The sequence below is a fragment of the Rhinopithecus roxellana genome, chromosome 10 (genome assembly GCF_007565055.1).
Source record: "Rhinopithecus roxellana isolate Shanxi Qingling chromosome 10, ASM756505v1, whole genome shotgun sequence".
NCBI classification, from domain to species: Eukaryota; Metazoa; Chordata; class Mammalia; order Primates; family Cercopithecidae; genus Rhinopithecus; species Rhinopithecus roxellana.
In genome coordinates this window covers 58,522,772-58,539,264 of record NC_044558.1, presented here as the reverse complement: position 1 = coordinate 58,539,264, position 16,493 = coordinate 58,522,772, and the positions used below count along the sequence as shown (strand labels likewise).

The following is a 16,493-nucleotide window of genomic DNA, read 5'->3' as shown; positions in this document are numbered from 1 at the left end:
TGCATAAGGACAGCTCTGTCCTGTGTGCAAGAAGGAAGTTCAGAAGGAGATTTTGGCCCCATCTGCAGAGACCTCTCAGTCTACTGGGGAAGGCAGGACACAGAGAGCTACGGTCACAAGTGTTGGGGGTTGACTTTGGACCAGAGCGATCCTCCACTAAAGCATTTCTAGATTAAGAATGGGGACCATTCTATCTGGGAGGGAGGGAAGAAGGCCTGGGGAGGTGACACAGGAAGGCTCAGGTGTGGTTTAGCAGAGGACATTTCCTAAGGTTTTGGGTTGTTTTCATTTTTGTTTTCTTTTAATAGCAGAAGAGGCTCATTTATCCAATCCAGGAAACCTCTGCTCAGGTCATTTGCCACCCTGTCATTTCTAATTCAGCATCAAAATGTGATCAGTTATTAGGAACAGGTCAAGACTCTTCAGATCTAAAACCAAGAACTAGATTCTAGAACTTCATTCCCCTTTAAGCTACTGAGACTGCTTCTTCCACCTAACCCAATTTCCTTGTCTCAAACTTAGGCTGCCTTCAAGTCTCCTCCTCTCTTAGCAACAGCTCTCCCGTTCCTCTGGCATGCAGGTGGGATTGTTTCTTTGCTCTTATTCCTCAAGCTGTCTGAGTCCTGGGTATGTGTTCCATTTCCTCTCTCAGATTGACAGGGCCCCCTGGATTCACCCTTCCCTCCCCTGCTCCCCCAGTGCTCAGCCCAGGCCTTGGACAAGGGGACATTCAGGATGATTGTGAAACAGCAGAGTGCTTAGGGCAAGGCTTGTTACTGCATCCTCAGTGATACCTTGAAGTCTGGGCTCCCCTTGGGGACCTCATGGGATGGCTAAATGGTACCCAAGGGTAATTGGCTGCCACAGCCTCCACTGGGCCAATGACAGGACATAATAACAGCCACAGTGTTTACTCCACCGGGAACAAAGTTGTGAGGGCATTGTTAAGCTGTGGAGACGGCGCCGATTACAGATGAACAGATAACAGCGTCCAGATGTCCTAGATGGGAGAGAGGGCGGGCTCTCAGTGCTGCCCCAGAGGAGGGGCTGTAGTCCATTCCCTCTGAAGGGAGGAAGGGCAGTGTCAGTGTGACTGGGTGACCAGCAGACCCTTCAAGAAGATCAAAGTTATGTTTTTCATTGTTACATGAGATTTTCCCTCTGCCCCGTCATTTTAGCCACTTTTTTTCCCACAAGCACAAAAATGAATTTATTTATTCCAGCCATTGAGAATAGAAAAGCAAGGAATGGATTACATTGAAAGAGGAGAATTTTTACATAGGATTGGCTGACAAAGGGTGTCCTTGAAATCTTTTTTTTTTTTTTCCTAGAAATTTTCTAAGGAGTTGAGATATCCTGGGACCAGGGCTCTTATGCCCAGGGTTAAGGAACCGTAAGATGACCTTTTCTTATCTTCCCATGAGGGGTTGACTGGCTGAATGAATAAGGAATTCCTCAACCCCTGAATCACCTTTATTACAGATCATGAAAAGACAGAAGTGACACATGCAGATTTCAAAGGCCTCAGATGTGTGGGGATGTCAGCAGATCAAAGAGGGCTGAGGCCTGGGAGATGGGGTTCTCATTGCCTCTGCCTCTGACAGCGGCTTACGGTGTCACCTCAGGCCTTCGTGACCACCTCTGTCATTAGTTATTGGGTTAAAGCAACCCCCAGATTAGTAAACTAGACAAGGAACATTGCCCTTTGAAATCTAGATCTTTACTACAAAAGATGGATGAAATCACACTAGGCCGAGAATTGAAAATGCATTGCTGGTTAAACTGGGTCTCCTTTGCCCTGCAACACTAGTTCCTGGGAAGTTAATAGGTATCATGGGAAAAAAGGTATGAGAATGGATTCTGTGCTGGGTTTAAAAAAAAATTAAGCAGGCATCTTATTGCAGGACTTTCTAGGCCCATTAACATGCTTAGTGCTAGAGCAATTTTAGGGCAGTGAACTATTCTGTACAGTAATGTAATGATGGCTACATGTCATTATACATTTGTCCAAACCCACAGACTTCCCAGTGAACCCCAGTGTAAACCATGAACTTGAGGTGGTAATGCTGCATCAGTGTAAGTTCATCAGTTGTAGCAAATGTACCCCTATGGTGGGAGATGTTGATAAGGGAGGAGGCTATGCATGTGTGGGGGTAAGGGGTAAATGGGAAACCCAAGTACCTTCCACTCTACTTTGCTGTAAACCTAAAACTGCTCTAATGAATAGTCTATTGAACAAATAAATGGGTGGATAGATGGATGGGTGGATAGATGGATGAATGGATGGACAGATGGATGGTATTAAACAATAATAACAGAAAGATGCATGATACTTTCTGTTGTACCAAAGGGTAATACAAAACTTAATGCTTTTCACACCTGATAGCTGAGAGGTGAACTTGTGAATGGGGAAGTGTCAGTGGGTTTTGTTCTATTTTTTAATATTTCTGAATGTTCCAATATGAGCATATAATGCTTTTATAAATAAGTTCTATTTTTCCAAAAATAAAAAAAAAAAAAAACTAAAGATGAAAGGGGAGGGAAGTTGATTCTAGAATCAGAAATAAAGTACCGTTCTTGTCACAAACAAAAAACCCCCACAAAGCTCAGTGTTTTCCAAACCAATTTTTAGGCCATTGAGCCCTCTCTTTGGCCAAATACTTTATGGGGGCCAGAGTTTCAAGGAATATGCTTTAAGAAACACTGAACAAGATATCTCTACTTCACCATTAAATTGACTTAAATTTCCCAGATCTGAAGAGACTTACAATATCTCCCTAAAAACATGAAGGAGGCCTAAATATAATATGCAGGCTTATCTAGTTTATGGCGATATGGCCAGGGGTGTATTGTCCAAACCAAAGGGAGGTTGTTTGTGTGGACTCCAGAGATCGTGGCCAGCATCATCCCTGCACTGGCCAAGGGAGAGAGAATTCTCAGCCTGGTGATCAGCCTTGGGTATCTAGACTGAGCAAGGTGAGCCACAGACTGCCAGAGCTCACCAAATAACCTTGCTCTCCTCTCATTTCCCAGCCTCCTTTGCAATTCTGTTGGGGCTTCGGGTCATGTGACTAGCACTGGCCAATGAAACATGAGTGGCATTGAAGTGCGTCATTTCGGGGGTGGGGCAGTAAGCAGCTCAAGTGCCTCCTCCATCTCTTTTCCCCTGTCTGGTGACCTTGGAGTTCATGTGTCCCATGTGTCAGGGCTACAAGGCAGAAGATCCTGGGTCCTTGAGATACCCAATGGGAGAACCACATAGGGCAGCTGCCCTAACCTGCCTTGGACAGTGAGTGAGAACTAAATCTTTGCTGTGTTAAGTTAAGCTGCTCAGATGTCAGGGTTTGTCTCTTGAGACTGTCAGCATTCATTATATGAACCCAAGCATAAAAGTTAGATGGCAGAAATCTCACGTAATAGCCAATGCTCTATATCCTAAGTTCATGTTCTCAAACGATCTTCTGATCACTATCAGACATTCTCTACTTCCCTTCTCACTTCAGTTTCCTGAAAGAATAGTCTACACCTAAAAACAATAGGGGCAGCCATTTATGGGGCACTTACTATGTGCTAGAAGAACTAAATAATTCTCGTACATTATTTCATTAAATTTAATTCATGACAACTCTATGAGGTAACTCCAATTATTAACCCCTTTGTACGGATGAGAAAACTGAGGCTTATGGAGCAGAAGCATCTTGCCTAAGTTACACAATTAGTAAGTGGCAAAGCCCTTCTGACTCAGGGTCCATCTGACACCCAAGGTGTTAACTTCTCTCTCAAGCTCTACAGGATAAAATCCCAGCTCTTAGCATACATGAAGGGGCCTCTCTTACACATCTGCTGCCTGCCTCCCCAACTCTGGATGCCACTGCTCCCTCCCTCTCCACCTACTGAGCCTCTCCATCCTTACACTTCACACTCCAGCAACAGTCACCTATTTGTGCCATGCTGGTGCCTCTGGCTACAAAGCCCACTTCCTCCTCTTGTCCACCTAGTAAATTCCTATCCATCCTCTAAAACCTCTGCACATATTGCCTTCCCTGTGAGCTTTTCCTGACCTCCCTGAAGTTCTCCCTGACCTCCTCTGTGCTGCCTCTGTGTCTTCTATTGTTGCTAATACCTCACCATGTTACAGCTAGGTGTTTTATGGTTATGCCTCCATTAGGGGCATTGAGGAGATTTCTTCATCACTGTATCCCCAGCACTAGCACATGCCAGGCATATGATATATGCTTAATGAATACTTTTTGAACTGACTTTCTTCACTGACTCTAAGAATATAGTCCTGAGACTAATTATTCTGCCTGCCAGTTCTCCTTTAGGAATTAAGCTTATGCTGTAATTTATGAGACGGTCTCTTTAAAGTCTGAATTTTTGAATTGCTTTACCAGCAGCTGTACACCTCTTTCGGCGAGCTAATTAAGTCAAACCAAAAATATGGAGGACACGCTTTTGTTTCCACTAACATTTATTAAGCATCAATTGCACAATTGCACAATTATTAACCAGTAATTGCACAAGACATCCTCGTGTTGTCTCATTTTAGCTTAACAACAACTTAGGGACATTATTCTTCCTGTTTTATAGCTAACAAAATGAGGTTCAAGAAGATTGAGAGCTTCATTCATTATTGCCACTTAGTTGCAGAGTCTAAATCTGAATTAAAAGCTATTGACTTGAAGCCTAGGACCCTCCCAGGAACCACAGGGACCTGTTCAGATGCAACATGGGGGCCCCAACCTGAGTGTGTGCTAGCCTCTCACTCGCTTTTGCATCCTGTTGCATCCTGATCCATCATCATGGCCTGGGAATCTATGAGAAATCTCTGAGTATTTTCAAAACAAAGGTTTCCCCCTGAATTCCTCCCTGGGCCTCACTTCACCTCTCCCATGCTCACTGTTCTGCTCCATCTCCTCCTAGAGCAGAGACCCAGCCACATCCAGGTGGAGTCCTGTCAACCTGGGACTGAGAGGCTTGTTACACTGGGCCCCACAGCTTTATGAAAAGAATCTGCAATTGTGTGTGTAACAGAGAGCCCCATTCTTAAACACATACACGTATGCACACACATATTCATACATACATAAACAAACTCATACATATACACATATACATAAACACCCATGCTCAACTCAGTGGGAACTTTACTAAGGGCCAAGAGAACACGTGTCATTACTACAAAGAGGAGTCTCTACCTTTGGGCCTTTTCTTAGGGGACGTGGAGCCATCATAATTTGACCCTAGGCTACCTAGAACTGGCCTTCTGCTGCCTCTTGACCAGTTTTAAATCTTGACACCAGGCCCAGGCAAGTGTGGGCTCTTTTTTCCTGCCAATAACCTGAATGTTCTTAAAGATCCCCCATCCACTGGAGAATTGGCCTGAGAAAAGCATGACTTAGAAGGTGATGATGAGATCACCCAGGCTGAGTAGGGTGTCTTTCACTTAGATCAGAAGATACTTCCAGACTTCAGGTGCCCCAGGCTCCCATTCATTGACCACTCCACATGCAGAAGAGACATGGACTGAGATGAGGACTCCCTTAGGAGAAAGAAGTAGCCTGACCCCACATTGGCTTTATAAGTTTATTGGTAAGACACAGGAGCAGGGAGGTGAGGCCTAAACAAGGAAGTACCCACAGATGAAGAGCACAAATCCCTTGGTTGATAGAATTAGCCTCAAGGGGTACTCCAGGCTATGTAATACGCATTGGCTATGCAAGATACAACCTCCCACCAGGCGTTTTGCCTGAGACACTATTGCTCTCACACAAAAGAGTTCCTGCAGGTCTATCAGTAAATTCGAAACCTTGTGTACCCAGGGAGCACATGACCAAATAGTTACAGAGACAAGGTATAAAAGAGCAGCACAGGCAGATTGGGGTTACCTTTGAGAGACAGCCTTCCTCTGCACAGGGACATGCAGGCAGAGAAAGGGCCAAGTCTTCATCCAGAAGGGGAGGCTGAGTTAAAATGCCTCTTTGGATGGAGGCAGAAAGATGGGCTCCAGCTCTCGAATCCTGATTCAACATTAACAAAGACTGAGGCAGAGAGGTCAAGGAGAAGGAGGAGAGGTCCACAGTAAAGCAAAGCAAGAAGGAGATGAGGACAAATGAGACAGAGGAATTTCCTAGAGGAGTCCGGAGCAGTCTGCCAGGGCAAGGCAGACTACTGGGAAATGGGCTGCCTTTCACTTTTATCTCATGGTTTTCTTGGTGGGTGAGCTTAGAGCTAAGGTCTTTCCCTGGGAGTCCTTGAATTCACTTGCACTCCCCAGCCTGGTCCTGGCTTCCCCACGGGGGCTGCAGTTCCCACTGCCAGTGACACAGCCCCCAGGCAGCATGCTGTAGCCCCCGCTGACAGAGCTGGGCCAGTAGCCATAGGTGCCAGCATTGCTGAATCCAAAGCCAGCCCCAGCGCCTGCCGTCCCAGCCATGGAGCTGTTGATGACTGCTGCAGAGGAGGGAGGGATGAATGATCAGTGTACATCTCAGGACAGAAGTGGCCCTAAGTCCCCCTCCAATCTCTCAGCCCCACTAGCTTAAATGTCTGCTTCTTAAGCAAACACTTCCCATCACCCATGAACTTGGGTTCATTTGAGCAACTCAAGCACAGGAAGAAGAACCCCAACCCTGCAAGACTCCCAAGTCAGGCACCTTGTCATTCTATAAACAAACAGGAGTAGCAAGGGCTTCCCCCAAGGGACAGATGATGCTTGAGCATCAGATAAGCCAGCAGGTTCTTGCATTTAGCTTTACAATACCTTCTGAGTATTTTCCAAAAGAATTTCCTGATTGTTAAAATTAGGGGAGTTTCTGCTGGCCCCGCCATAAGAAGGAGACTGCCAAACACTGTGGGGCCAGCATTAAACTGACTCGTACAGTGGTCCACACACCGGTCTCCACTCCCAATAAGGAGGCACCACTCTGTGCTCAGTTTCCTTCATGCAGGAGAGCCAGCTGGGGGTGACAGGAGAGGGGAGGGGCTGAGAGTTTCACCGCAGCATGGGGGAGACTACTGTGAAAGAGGCCAGTGTGCAGTGTCAGAATGTGCTGGGCGCTGACTCCACCTGAAAGAAGCAGCTCTGAATGGGGAGGCCACAGGTCTCAGCAAGGAGGGTGAGTATGTGACAAAGTGGTCAACAGGCAGAGCCAAGCTCTTCCCCAGGGGGCCGGATGGTGGACACCCACCCACCTTGTGTTTGTTGATGAACTGAAAGTATTCCCTCAGAGTCATGAAATACTCACAAATGCTCACGGAGTTGGTGTATTCTCCAGACATCCTGCAAGAGAGAAAAGCACAAGAGAGTCTGAATCACGTGGACTCCCATAGTGGCCCTCACTGCCTAAACACAGGCTGGGGATCCCCAGCCAGACCGACTTAGCCTCCACACACCTCACACTTACCAGATGGCACTGGCTGTCCCTGAGTGTCTCTAAGCCCTCCCTCTCCCTCCTCAATCTATTCTTCCCACTGCAGAGATGTAGAACCTCCAACTTTGGAACCTCCAGCAACATGACCACCCCCAAGGTCCCTCCTGCAGGGTTTCTCTTGAACCCATTTCTTTACTACTGTGAGCAGCTGCTTGAATAAATACATGTGTGGAAAGATCAGGATCAGGAGTTGTGCTAATGAACTAACTGCATGATTTTGGGACCAGGGACTTCTCTCCAGGTCTCAGTTATAAAATGGTGCTAGGTTAAAACAGGGTTTTTTGAATGTTCATGCTTCGTGTGCCACCCTTCCGACTGTTGCTAGGACCATGTTTGACTTGCTCTGTTAGATACTTAGTATTTTTAATTGACTCTGCCTTTTCCACAAAAGTGCATTTCTTTTAAATAGAAGTTTTATGTCACCAGAGTAAATAGAAACCAGTGTTATTACCTAACCAAATGTAAATATAATGAAAATAAAACAATTTAAAACTTTCGGGCTAGATAATGCTATTATCTTCCCAAAGATTCTGCACCTAGGATCTACTGTATCTTTATCAATAGGGGATATTTGCAAGTGTCTGAGAGGTGTTATTGTGTTTTGTTTGTCTGTTTGTTTGTTGTTTTTGAGATGGAGTCTCATTCTGTCACCCAAGTTGGAGTACAGTAGCGCAATCTCAGCTCACTGCAACCTCCGCCTCCTGGGTTCAAGCAGTTCTCCTGCCTCAGCCTCCCGAGTAGCTAGGATTATTACAGGCTTGCACCACCACATCCAGCTAATTTTTGTATTTTTAGTAGAGACGAGGTTTCTCCAATGTTGGCCAGGCTGATCTTGAAGTCCTGACCTCAGGTGATCCACCTGCCTCAGCCTCCCAAAGAGCTGGGATTACAGGTGTGAGCCACTGCGCCTGGCCGTCTGAAAGGTGTTAAAAACACACCAGCGCCCAGTTAAGACTTTCTTCAAAGAGTCAAAAGAACTGTAAAGGAAATTGCTGTCACATTATCTGGCCGGATGCTGTTTGAAACTATGCTTGTGGGTGAATTAAACACATCTCCAGTGCCCCCGCTCCCAAACACACTCTGGGAAACTTTGATTTGGAGACTTGCAGAGTTTCTTTCAGACCCTCGGTGCCACCCACCTGCACTCCTCGCCCTCCAGCAGCTTGCGGTAGGTGGCGATCTCGATATCCAGGGACAGCTTCACGCTCAAAAGCTCTTGGTACTCGCGCAACATCCGTGCCAGCTCCTCCTTGGCTTGCTGCAGGGCGCCCTCCAGCTCATCCAGCTTGGCCCTGGCGTCCTTGAGGGCGCAGTCCCCCCGCTGCTCGGTGTCAGCGATGGCCGTCTCCAGGTTGGCACACTGGGGTCAGGAGGTAGCATTTCCCCCTGAGTCCCTCCCTGGGCCTCACTTCACCTCTCCCATGCTCTCAGTGGTTGAGCCCTCCTCTGCCCTGCCCAATGTCCTAGAGCAGAGACCCAGCCACATCCAGGTGGAGTCCTGTCAACCCGGGACTGGGAGGCTTGTTACGCTGGGCCCCATGGCTTTATGAAAAGAATCTGCAATTGTTCCAAACTTCAGATGGGAGCTAAGGGTGAGGGATGAGAGCAGGACCTCCATTTGAGGAAGGGGATTCTGAGATGGAGTCTCAGGAGAAGGAGGGGGCAGGGGGTACTAAGCAGTTCACCCCTCCCTTAGGAGTGAGTAAGGAATGCTCCAGTCCCCTTCACCTGCTTCTTCACACTCTCAATCTCTGAGCGCAGCCTTTGGATGAGACGAGTCAGCTCTGAGATCTCATTTTTGGTGTGTTTCAGGTCATCCCCATGCTGGCCGGCTGCTAGCTGCAGCTCCTGGAACTAGAGGAAAAGGAACCAAAGCAAGGACACTGACTCAGGGCCTGTCTGGGCTCAGCCTGGTACAGAGATTATGCCTGCACTTGCAGAGCCTGGCAGAGGTGGGTCTAAGTCACCCACCTCACCAGATCTATCAGCAACCTCCCATTAAAGCATTGCTCCATTGCATTTGCTTGCCTTAAGCACGGCTGATCTCATAGATGGTTAGAATTGGCCATAAGTTCTGTTGAATGACCCAGACTGTCCACATGGGAACCTTATAACACACAACTCCAATTATGACATTCCTCTGCCTATCGTCCTTCAAAGTCAAGGTCAAATTCAAACTCTTACATGGCATCCAGGGGCTCATTTCTTTCTGCCCTCGCCTAACACCTATCTGACTCTTCAGCTGGGCCAAACAGTCCCACAGTTCCCCCAGATACCCCACGTGCTCTTGTGTCTCTGAGTCTTTGCCTGAGCCTCTCCTCCAACCTGAAAAACCCTCCCCCATCCATCCTCCTTTTTCCCTAGCTAGCTCCAACTTAGCTAGTGCAGAGTCACTTCCTCCATGAGGCCTTCCGTGACGTCCTGGTTGGGTTCAATTCTATTCCTTGCCCCTGGTACACCAGTCCATAGGTCTCCTCACAGTATACTGTATTGTGAACCCATTTCCATGCATTCTCCATCAGACCCAGAATGAATGGACGGCAGGGATTTTTCCTTTTAATTTTGAATTCCCAGTACCTAGCACAGTGCCTGGTTGGTGCTCAAAAAGAATCTGATGAATGAATGAGTGAGCCAATGAGCTGTCCATCTGTATTTTCTGTGACTCTCTCCCCTTGATACCTTAGCTGGGCCCCAGACCACAGGCAGATTTGCTGGGCTGGGATGGTGGGAGGGATTAGCATGGAGGAGCATTTTGTGTGCATGATGAGGGTAGATTCAGCTATACCCCAAAACCACTAGCCATGAAATTTGGGTCATCTAGTAATTTGGAATTATTTCTGCCTTTGATGTCATCTATTAAACAGTCACAGAGAGTACATCAGTTCTACTCGAATGTGGTTCAAGAGGAACACAAAACTGGGACCATTCAGCACTCTGGAGGTGGTGTACTGCTCTGTCTCGGTCCCTGGACGCTCCACTCCAGCATGGCCCAAGATTTAGGATTGTTCCTAAAGATGCCAAGTATCCAGAAGGCAGAGAAGGCAGAGGGGTTTCTCTCTTCACTCCTTGTGTTTTATCTTCACTCCTTTTGTTTTATCTTTGGTGCCAACCCTGAACAAGGGGCCTTCTCCCACTTCCCTGCAAGGCTGTGTGAGCAGGATGCCTCCCTGTACACTGGTTCTGACACCAAGCAGCTTCATTCTGAGACAAACAGCTAAACATCTTCCTGCCACTTCTCTCTCAAGCCACACAAAGCCCTTAGAGTAAATGCTTCTTCCCCAGAGTCAACTTCTGATTTTCTGCCTAAATGCAGTAGAATTTGAAGTCTGTCACCTAGATTCTGATCTAGCTGCGTTACTTGCCAGCTGTTGCCTTTGGTAAGTAGCTTGAACTCCCTGGGCCCTACCTTCTTTATCTTTAAAAGGGAATCATCAAAATAAGCAATCATAATACTGTTATGATTCTGGCCATTCTCTACCCTATCTTGCAACAGTAATGTGAAAGGCTTTGGGGACTGAGGAGTTGAGTTTGAACCTTCACCAAGAAGCCCTAGCCTATGTTTCCTAGACCTGGAAAGCCTCCCTCCTCCCCCACTGCAGGCTAGCAAGGAGGCAGGGAGAGGGATGAGATAAGATCTCCCAAGAGTGTGGATTCCCTTGAGAAAGAGCCTGATAAATGCAAGGAACAATTAGGAAGTTGCCATCTTGATCAGAGAAACCAAATTATCTAAAGAATCACTTTCCACCCACCACCATTAGGGGAGTTAAGATCTGAGGACTCAAACTTCTGCTTTATCCTTGGAGTTAGACTTGAATGAAAAGACAGAAATTACTTGATTCCAGATCACACTGAAGAGACCCCCTCATTTATGATAATTAGCGGGGGCGTTGAGATGCCAACTACTCATGTTGCTTCTCCCCTCCAGACAGAACTCTCTGCCTCCAGGGAGTTGTTTTTGACCTGCCCCACCTGGTCCTAGTTCCTCAGTCTGGACTCTCTTTGCACAACATTCACCTGCACTCGGCTGAGTGCATCCTCCAGGGGTGCTGTTGATCTAAGTGGGTCCCAAGGACAGAGTTGTGTCTTCTCCTCCCATCTGGCTTTCCACAGTGCCCAGGACAGTGCTGTGCTCCCAGCAAGCTACGGGTCACCACAGTGAGTCATGGGGCAGACAAGACAGAGTGTGGAGCACAGGGCCCTGCACATGTCACTGTAGGGAGTTGTGTGGCCTCACCTTGGTCTGGTACAGGGCCTCGGCCTCGGCCTTGCTCTTCCGGGCGATCTCTTCATACTGGGCACGGACCTCAGCAATGATGCTGTCCAGGTCCAGGTTCCGGTTGTTGTCCATGGACAGGATGATGGATGTGTCGCTGATGTGGGACTGGATCTGAGCGATCTCCTGCAGAGGAAAAAAGGAAGCATGAAATGCCTTCTGTGACCAGAGAAAGGTACCAAGGTGTGGCCCTGTCCCAGAGGGATGGCCCTAGACCATCCCACACAGATGGAAGCTGCATCCCCCAAAGCTTATAAGAACAGAGCTCACAGCCCAGAAGTTCCAATATCACATCTGAAAACTGCTGAATGGGTTTGAAGCAACCCAGGAAGAAAACAGCCTGCACATCTGTCCGCTGAGACAGGACAGGAATGGGGAAGGTGGAAGACAACAACCTGGCTGCCACACACAGGACACTAAGGGACACAGGAGCCCAGGAATGCTTGGCCAATAGGTGGAGGCTTGAAATCAGATGTGCACAGAGAAGGTAGAAGGGGTGTGAGGACTTCCTACCTCTATCCCTGAGGATTCCTGCCCAAGACCCCAGGAAGCATCCCCAGTCACAGAGAGAAGAGAAGCAGGAGTGAGAATATTCTTGGCTGAAGCTCAGTTCCCAGTGAACCCATTAAGGACTCTGGTTTCCTGAAGGAAGTGAAAGCAGGACATCCTCAGGGCAGTCAGGGATGGATGGGGCACCAGGATAGATGGCCGCTCCCACCTTTGATCTACAAATTTCTCAGCACCTGGACTGCTTAAGTTACTGATAAGTAAGAAACTGTTCATCACATATCTGTCCTTCCAGAAGACAGAACCAGAGGTGGAGCAGGGGGAGCCTTACCCCCTCATACAGGCACTTGAAGAACTTGATTTCTCCGTCCAGGGCATCCACCTTGGCCTGCAGCTCCACTTTGCTCATGTAAGCCGCATCCACGTCCTATGGAGAATCCAGATACCCCCAACCTCACCTTTCTTCAAGCCCAGACAGGTCTGTCCAGCAAACTGACACCCACAGGCCCTGCCCTAGCTAGCTGCCCAGGAATGGACTTCAGATCCAAGGGGTAGAAACCTGCCTTCCAGCCACAACTCACTGTCAGACTCACTGCGAAACCTGGAGCAAGTTTCTCATGCCTCTGGAACTCCTTCTGCCTCTATTTCTTAGAGAAGGGTGTGGGACCCTATACACCACACAGCCGGTCATTCAGCCAACAGAGGGAGCCAAGGGCAGCCACGGCGATTTGCCAGAAACCAGCAGAGTTAGAAGGCAAACCTGCAACCCCTCCCAAAGCCTGTCCTGTTCCCCAGCCAAAGTGGACATGAGTTGGCACTGACTATCCACATCTAGGTTCCTGTCCACAAAGTGCTATGTGCTAAACCAACACACAGGTGTCCCAAGATGTCCCGAGCAGCAAGCCCTTCATCTCTTCCTTCAGCACTTCGGCTCCAGGCCCTTCTGTGGGGGTGCTCAGATCTCAGTTGCTCCTCTCTCTTAGCCCAACACCCACTGCTGGGGGACTGAAGGGAACCCATGTACCCTCCTCACCTTCTTAAGCACCACAAATTCATTCTCAGCAGTTGTGCGCTTGTTTATTTCTTCTTCATACCTGCAGGGAAAGCATCACAGTGAGCAGAGTGTGTGTCTGTGTGTGTGCATGTGTATCCATTCTCATAGTGAAGTGGGAAAAGAGATGCCCATATTATATGCTTTTTAAGAGGTGTTATTCTATACCCTTGCAAGTCCGTCCCAACACACCAGGACTATTTGGCCAGAGTTGGAGGCTGGGTATGAAGTAACCTCCTCCTAAGCCTGGGTGGTTTGAGGTCTGATTTCTTCTGATGCCTGGGAAGTAAGTTCTCCCTCTTCCCACTCAATATGTGAATCACAGATGCACACCAGCTACCCCTTTCAGCCATGATTCTTGTGTCAATCCTCCTGCCTGACACCCTACCAACAACTCCCCTCCAACCCTAGGCAGGGGTTCCAAGGAAGCCAGAACTATCCCCCAGGGGAAAAAGAAGGCACATGGCCCAAGTGTCGAGGACCTAAAGGCAACGAGGGAGGAAGCCCAACAGGAACTCCAACTCCTTTCCCGCTGCAGAGAGCAGCAGCTGGGTCAGGGGTGGTTCTTTGGAACTCAGCGGCACATTGGTGAGCTTAGGAACCAAGAGGCTGTGGCACACACAACACAGGCACTCTTGAGTGGGGAGCAGGAAGGAGCATACCAAGGAGGGGATCACCTGCCAGGACAGCCCTGACCCTGCCCAAGAGGGGAGGGTCCAGTCTGCCTTGTTGCCCAAAGAAGGTTCTCATCTTGCCGGGACAGATGAACCCAGTACCTCCGAGGCCAGAAGCAAACATCCCAGTGCCTGCTGGGAAAGCCTCACCCTGGGAGGCAGGCCAGCCTGGAGCGGCATCCTGCTCACCTCTTCTTGTAGTCCTCTACCACTTCGCGCACGCTCCTCAGCTCTGAGTCCAGCCTCACCCTGTCCCCGCACAGCGTCTCCAGCTGCTTCCGCAGGTTGCTAATGTAGCCCTCAAGGATGGGCTCCAGGTTGTTCTTGCAGTTGTTCAGGTCCAGCTGCTGCAGCAGCTCCCACTTGGTCTCCAGCACCTGGTTCTGCTGCTCCAGGAACCGCACCTGGAACCCATGTCACACATACTTAAGCAGTGCGGAGAGGGGATGTGAGATTTCCCTTCCTGGACAGGAACTGCGTTCTCTTATGCTACGCTAGCTTTAAAAATGAGCCTTAGTCCTTAAAAATTGCCACCCATGCCACTCACACCCCCAGTCCTTACCTGGGGTCCTTTATCTGACTGAAGTTCTCACTCTGAGGCAGCCCCTAAGGTCGGGAGGGGCACCAACATCTTCATTTCCCTCTCGAACTATCAAGATCTAGATCTCCTGTCTCCTTCGCACTTATCCAAACCTGCCTGGACTGATGTCCATGTTCAGCCCAGGCCATCTCTCTAAGGCAGCTCCTTAGACACAAGCTGGCCTGTGCTAGCCTTCACACTGTCGGGCCTTCTGCTTAGGGTCTGGTGGCCTGGCCCGTGCTCTGCCTATTCTCTCCCTCCTTGTGCGTGGGCTCTCCCAGCCCAATCAGAGGCAGATGCTCAGCTTATCTGGGGTCTCCAGCCCTCCTAAGTTGCTTTCATGTCTGCATCTCTACTATCTCAATCACAGCATTGCCCCAGCAGCAGAACAAGCATTCTGAAGTTGCAACCTACATATATATCACTCCCCTGCTTAAAACCCTCAGGTGGTTCCACATCGCCCTCAGGGTCAAGTCCATATTCCTTATCATGCTCTTCATAATGTGGTCAGCCCTCCTGGCTTCCTTCTTTACTCACACAGTGATATCGTAAACCCAAGGTCTCCCATTTCCTAGACAAGTTCTACCATGCTGCACATGCTCTTTCCCTAGATTACCTTTTCCCCACCTCCGTCTGAAAACTCCTACTCATGCCTCACCACCCTACCTCACTGTCACTCTGGGTGAGCTTCCTCTGCTCCCCTAAGTTTAGGAAGTCTCTGCTTCCCAAGACTTTCCTGCCACTTTGTCCCTCAGTGATTCTCAAACCTGAGTGCATCAGCATCACCTGGAGGGCTTGTTAAAATGCAGGGTGCTGGGCCCTACTGCAAAGTCTCTGATTCAGTTGCTCTGGGATGGAGCCTGAGAATGTGCATTCTAACAAGCGTCCAGGTGACGTTGCTGCTGCTGGCTCCGGGGCCACTTTTGAGAACACTGCTCTAGGGCACCATGACCTCCAACTGCCTTGCCTCAGCTGTCAGAACACACAGGAGGAAGAGCTGGGTCGCATGGCAGTCTAGATGCCCCAGGTTGTCAAGGGCATCTCCTTCGCCTGGCTTCTAAGTCTCAAAGGTTGTCACTCTCCTACTTCTCAACTCAGAGACCACTCTCTCTGCCTCCTGGACACCTTGCCGGGCTAGGCTGCTGGCTCTTCTCACCCCTCTGACCCTGGTCCCTTGCCTCTGATGTCTAGGCTTTGTCCAGTTCCTCCCTGGGCTATGTCTGCATCCTGGGGAGGTGTCCTGCCTTCCTCTGCTTCAGACAGGGAGTGCCCCAAGGAAAATGAAGGTGGGGGGAGGAAGGGGCTCTATGACATGAGCAAGCCTTATGGGCCCAGCACCTGGGGGGCTTTGAAGTTATTTACCTGGTGTCTGATTTTGCTAGGAGAAATGATTTCTTGCTCTCAGGCAAATTGAAACCACAAATTAGGGGAGTGGCTCCCTCCTGAGTTCTTAAAAGGGGGAGCCCAAGATCAGCTTTCTCCAGGAAGACCCACCTTGTCGATGAAGGAGGCGAACTTGTTGTTCAGCACCTTGATCTGCTCCCGCTCCTGGGCACGCACTTTCTGGATTTCAGGGTCCAGCTCCACGTTGAGGGGTGCCAGGAGGCTCTTGTTGATGGTGACCTGATGGATACCCCCAGGCGGGCACACGGACGGACCCACGGACTCCAAGGCCACACTGCCAAACATGCTGCCAGCAAAGCCACTGGCCCGGCCCCGGCCAAATCCATAGCCTCCTGCCCACCCACTGCCACTGGCCACATTGAAAGAGATGCTCCGGGCACCCCCCAGGCAGTAAAGGCTCCGACTGCTGAAGCCCCCACTGAGCCCTTTGCCCCCTGCTTGGTAGGAGGATGAGCTGCCCCCTGAGAGCACAGCTGAGCAGCCGCTGAAGCCCCCCTTGGCAGCAGCTCCCGACTTGTAGGTGAATTGGCGGCTCATGGTAGGAGGCCAGAAAGTGGGGATAAGATGCCAA

At 49.2% G+C, this 16,493-nt stretch overlaps 1 protein-coding gene and 1 long non-coding RNA gene across 3 annotated transcripts; one reads left to right on the top strand and one right to left on the bottom strand.

Annotated features, from left to right (window-relative positions):
• Positions 1–5,574: 5,574 nt before the first annotated feature.
• On the bottom strand, positions 5,575–16,493 carry KRT73 (keratin 73). 2 transcript variants are annotated; one of them, XM_010373966.2, is made up of 9 exons: positions 16,013–16,493; positions 14,128–14,342; positions 13,247–13,307; positions 12,545–12,640; positions 11,668–11,832; positions 9,162–9,287; positions 8,573–8,793; positions 7,248–7,282; positions 5,575–6,453 (listed from the first exon to the last, which is right to left on the bottom strand). In XM_010373966.2, exons 1-9 carry the CDS (start codon positions 16,457–16,459, stop codon positions 6,197–6,199), a joined length of 1,623 nt encoding a protein of 540 aa, XP_010372268.1. In that variant the 5' UTR covers positions 16,460–16,493; the 3' UTR covers positions 5,575–6,196. The 2 variants fall into 2 exon arrangements, with proteins under 2 accessions (XP_010372268.1, XP_030795264.1); XM_030939404.1 differs by having other exon boundaries at positions 5,575–6,450.
• Positions 7,853–13,273, top strand: LOC104670625. Its single transcript, XR_749162.2, has 3 exons — positions 7,853–9,385; positions 10,298–10,810; positions 11,544–13,273. It is a non-coding gene; the product is annotated as an uncharacterized LOC104670625 (long non-coding RNA).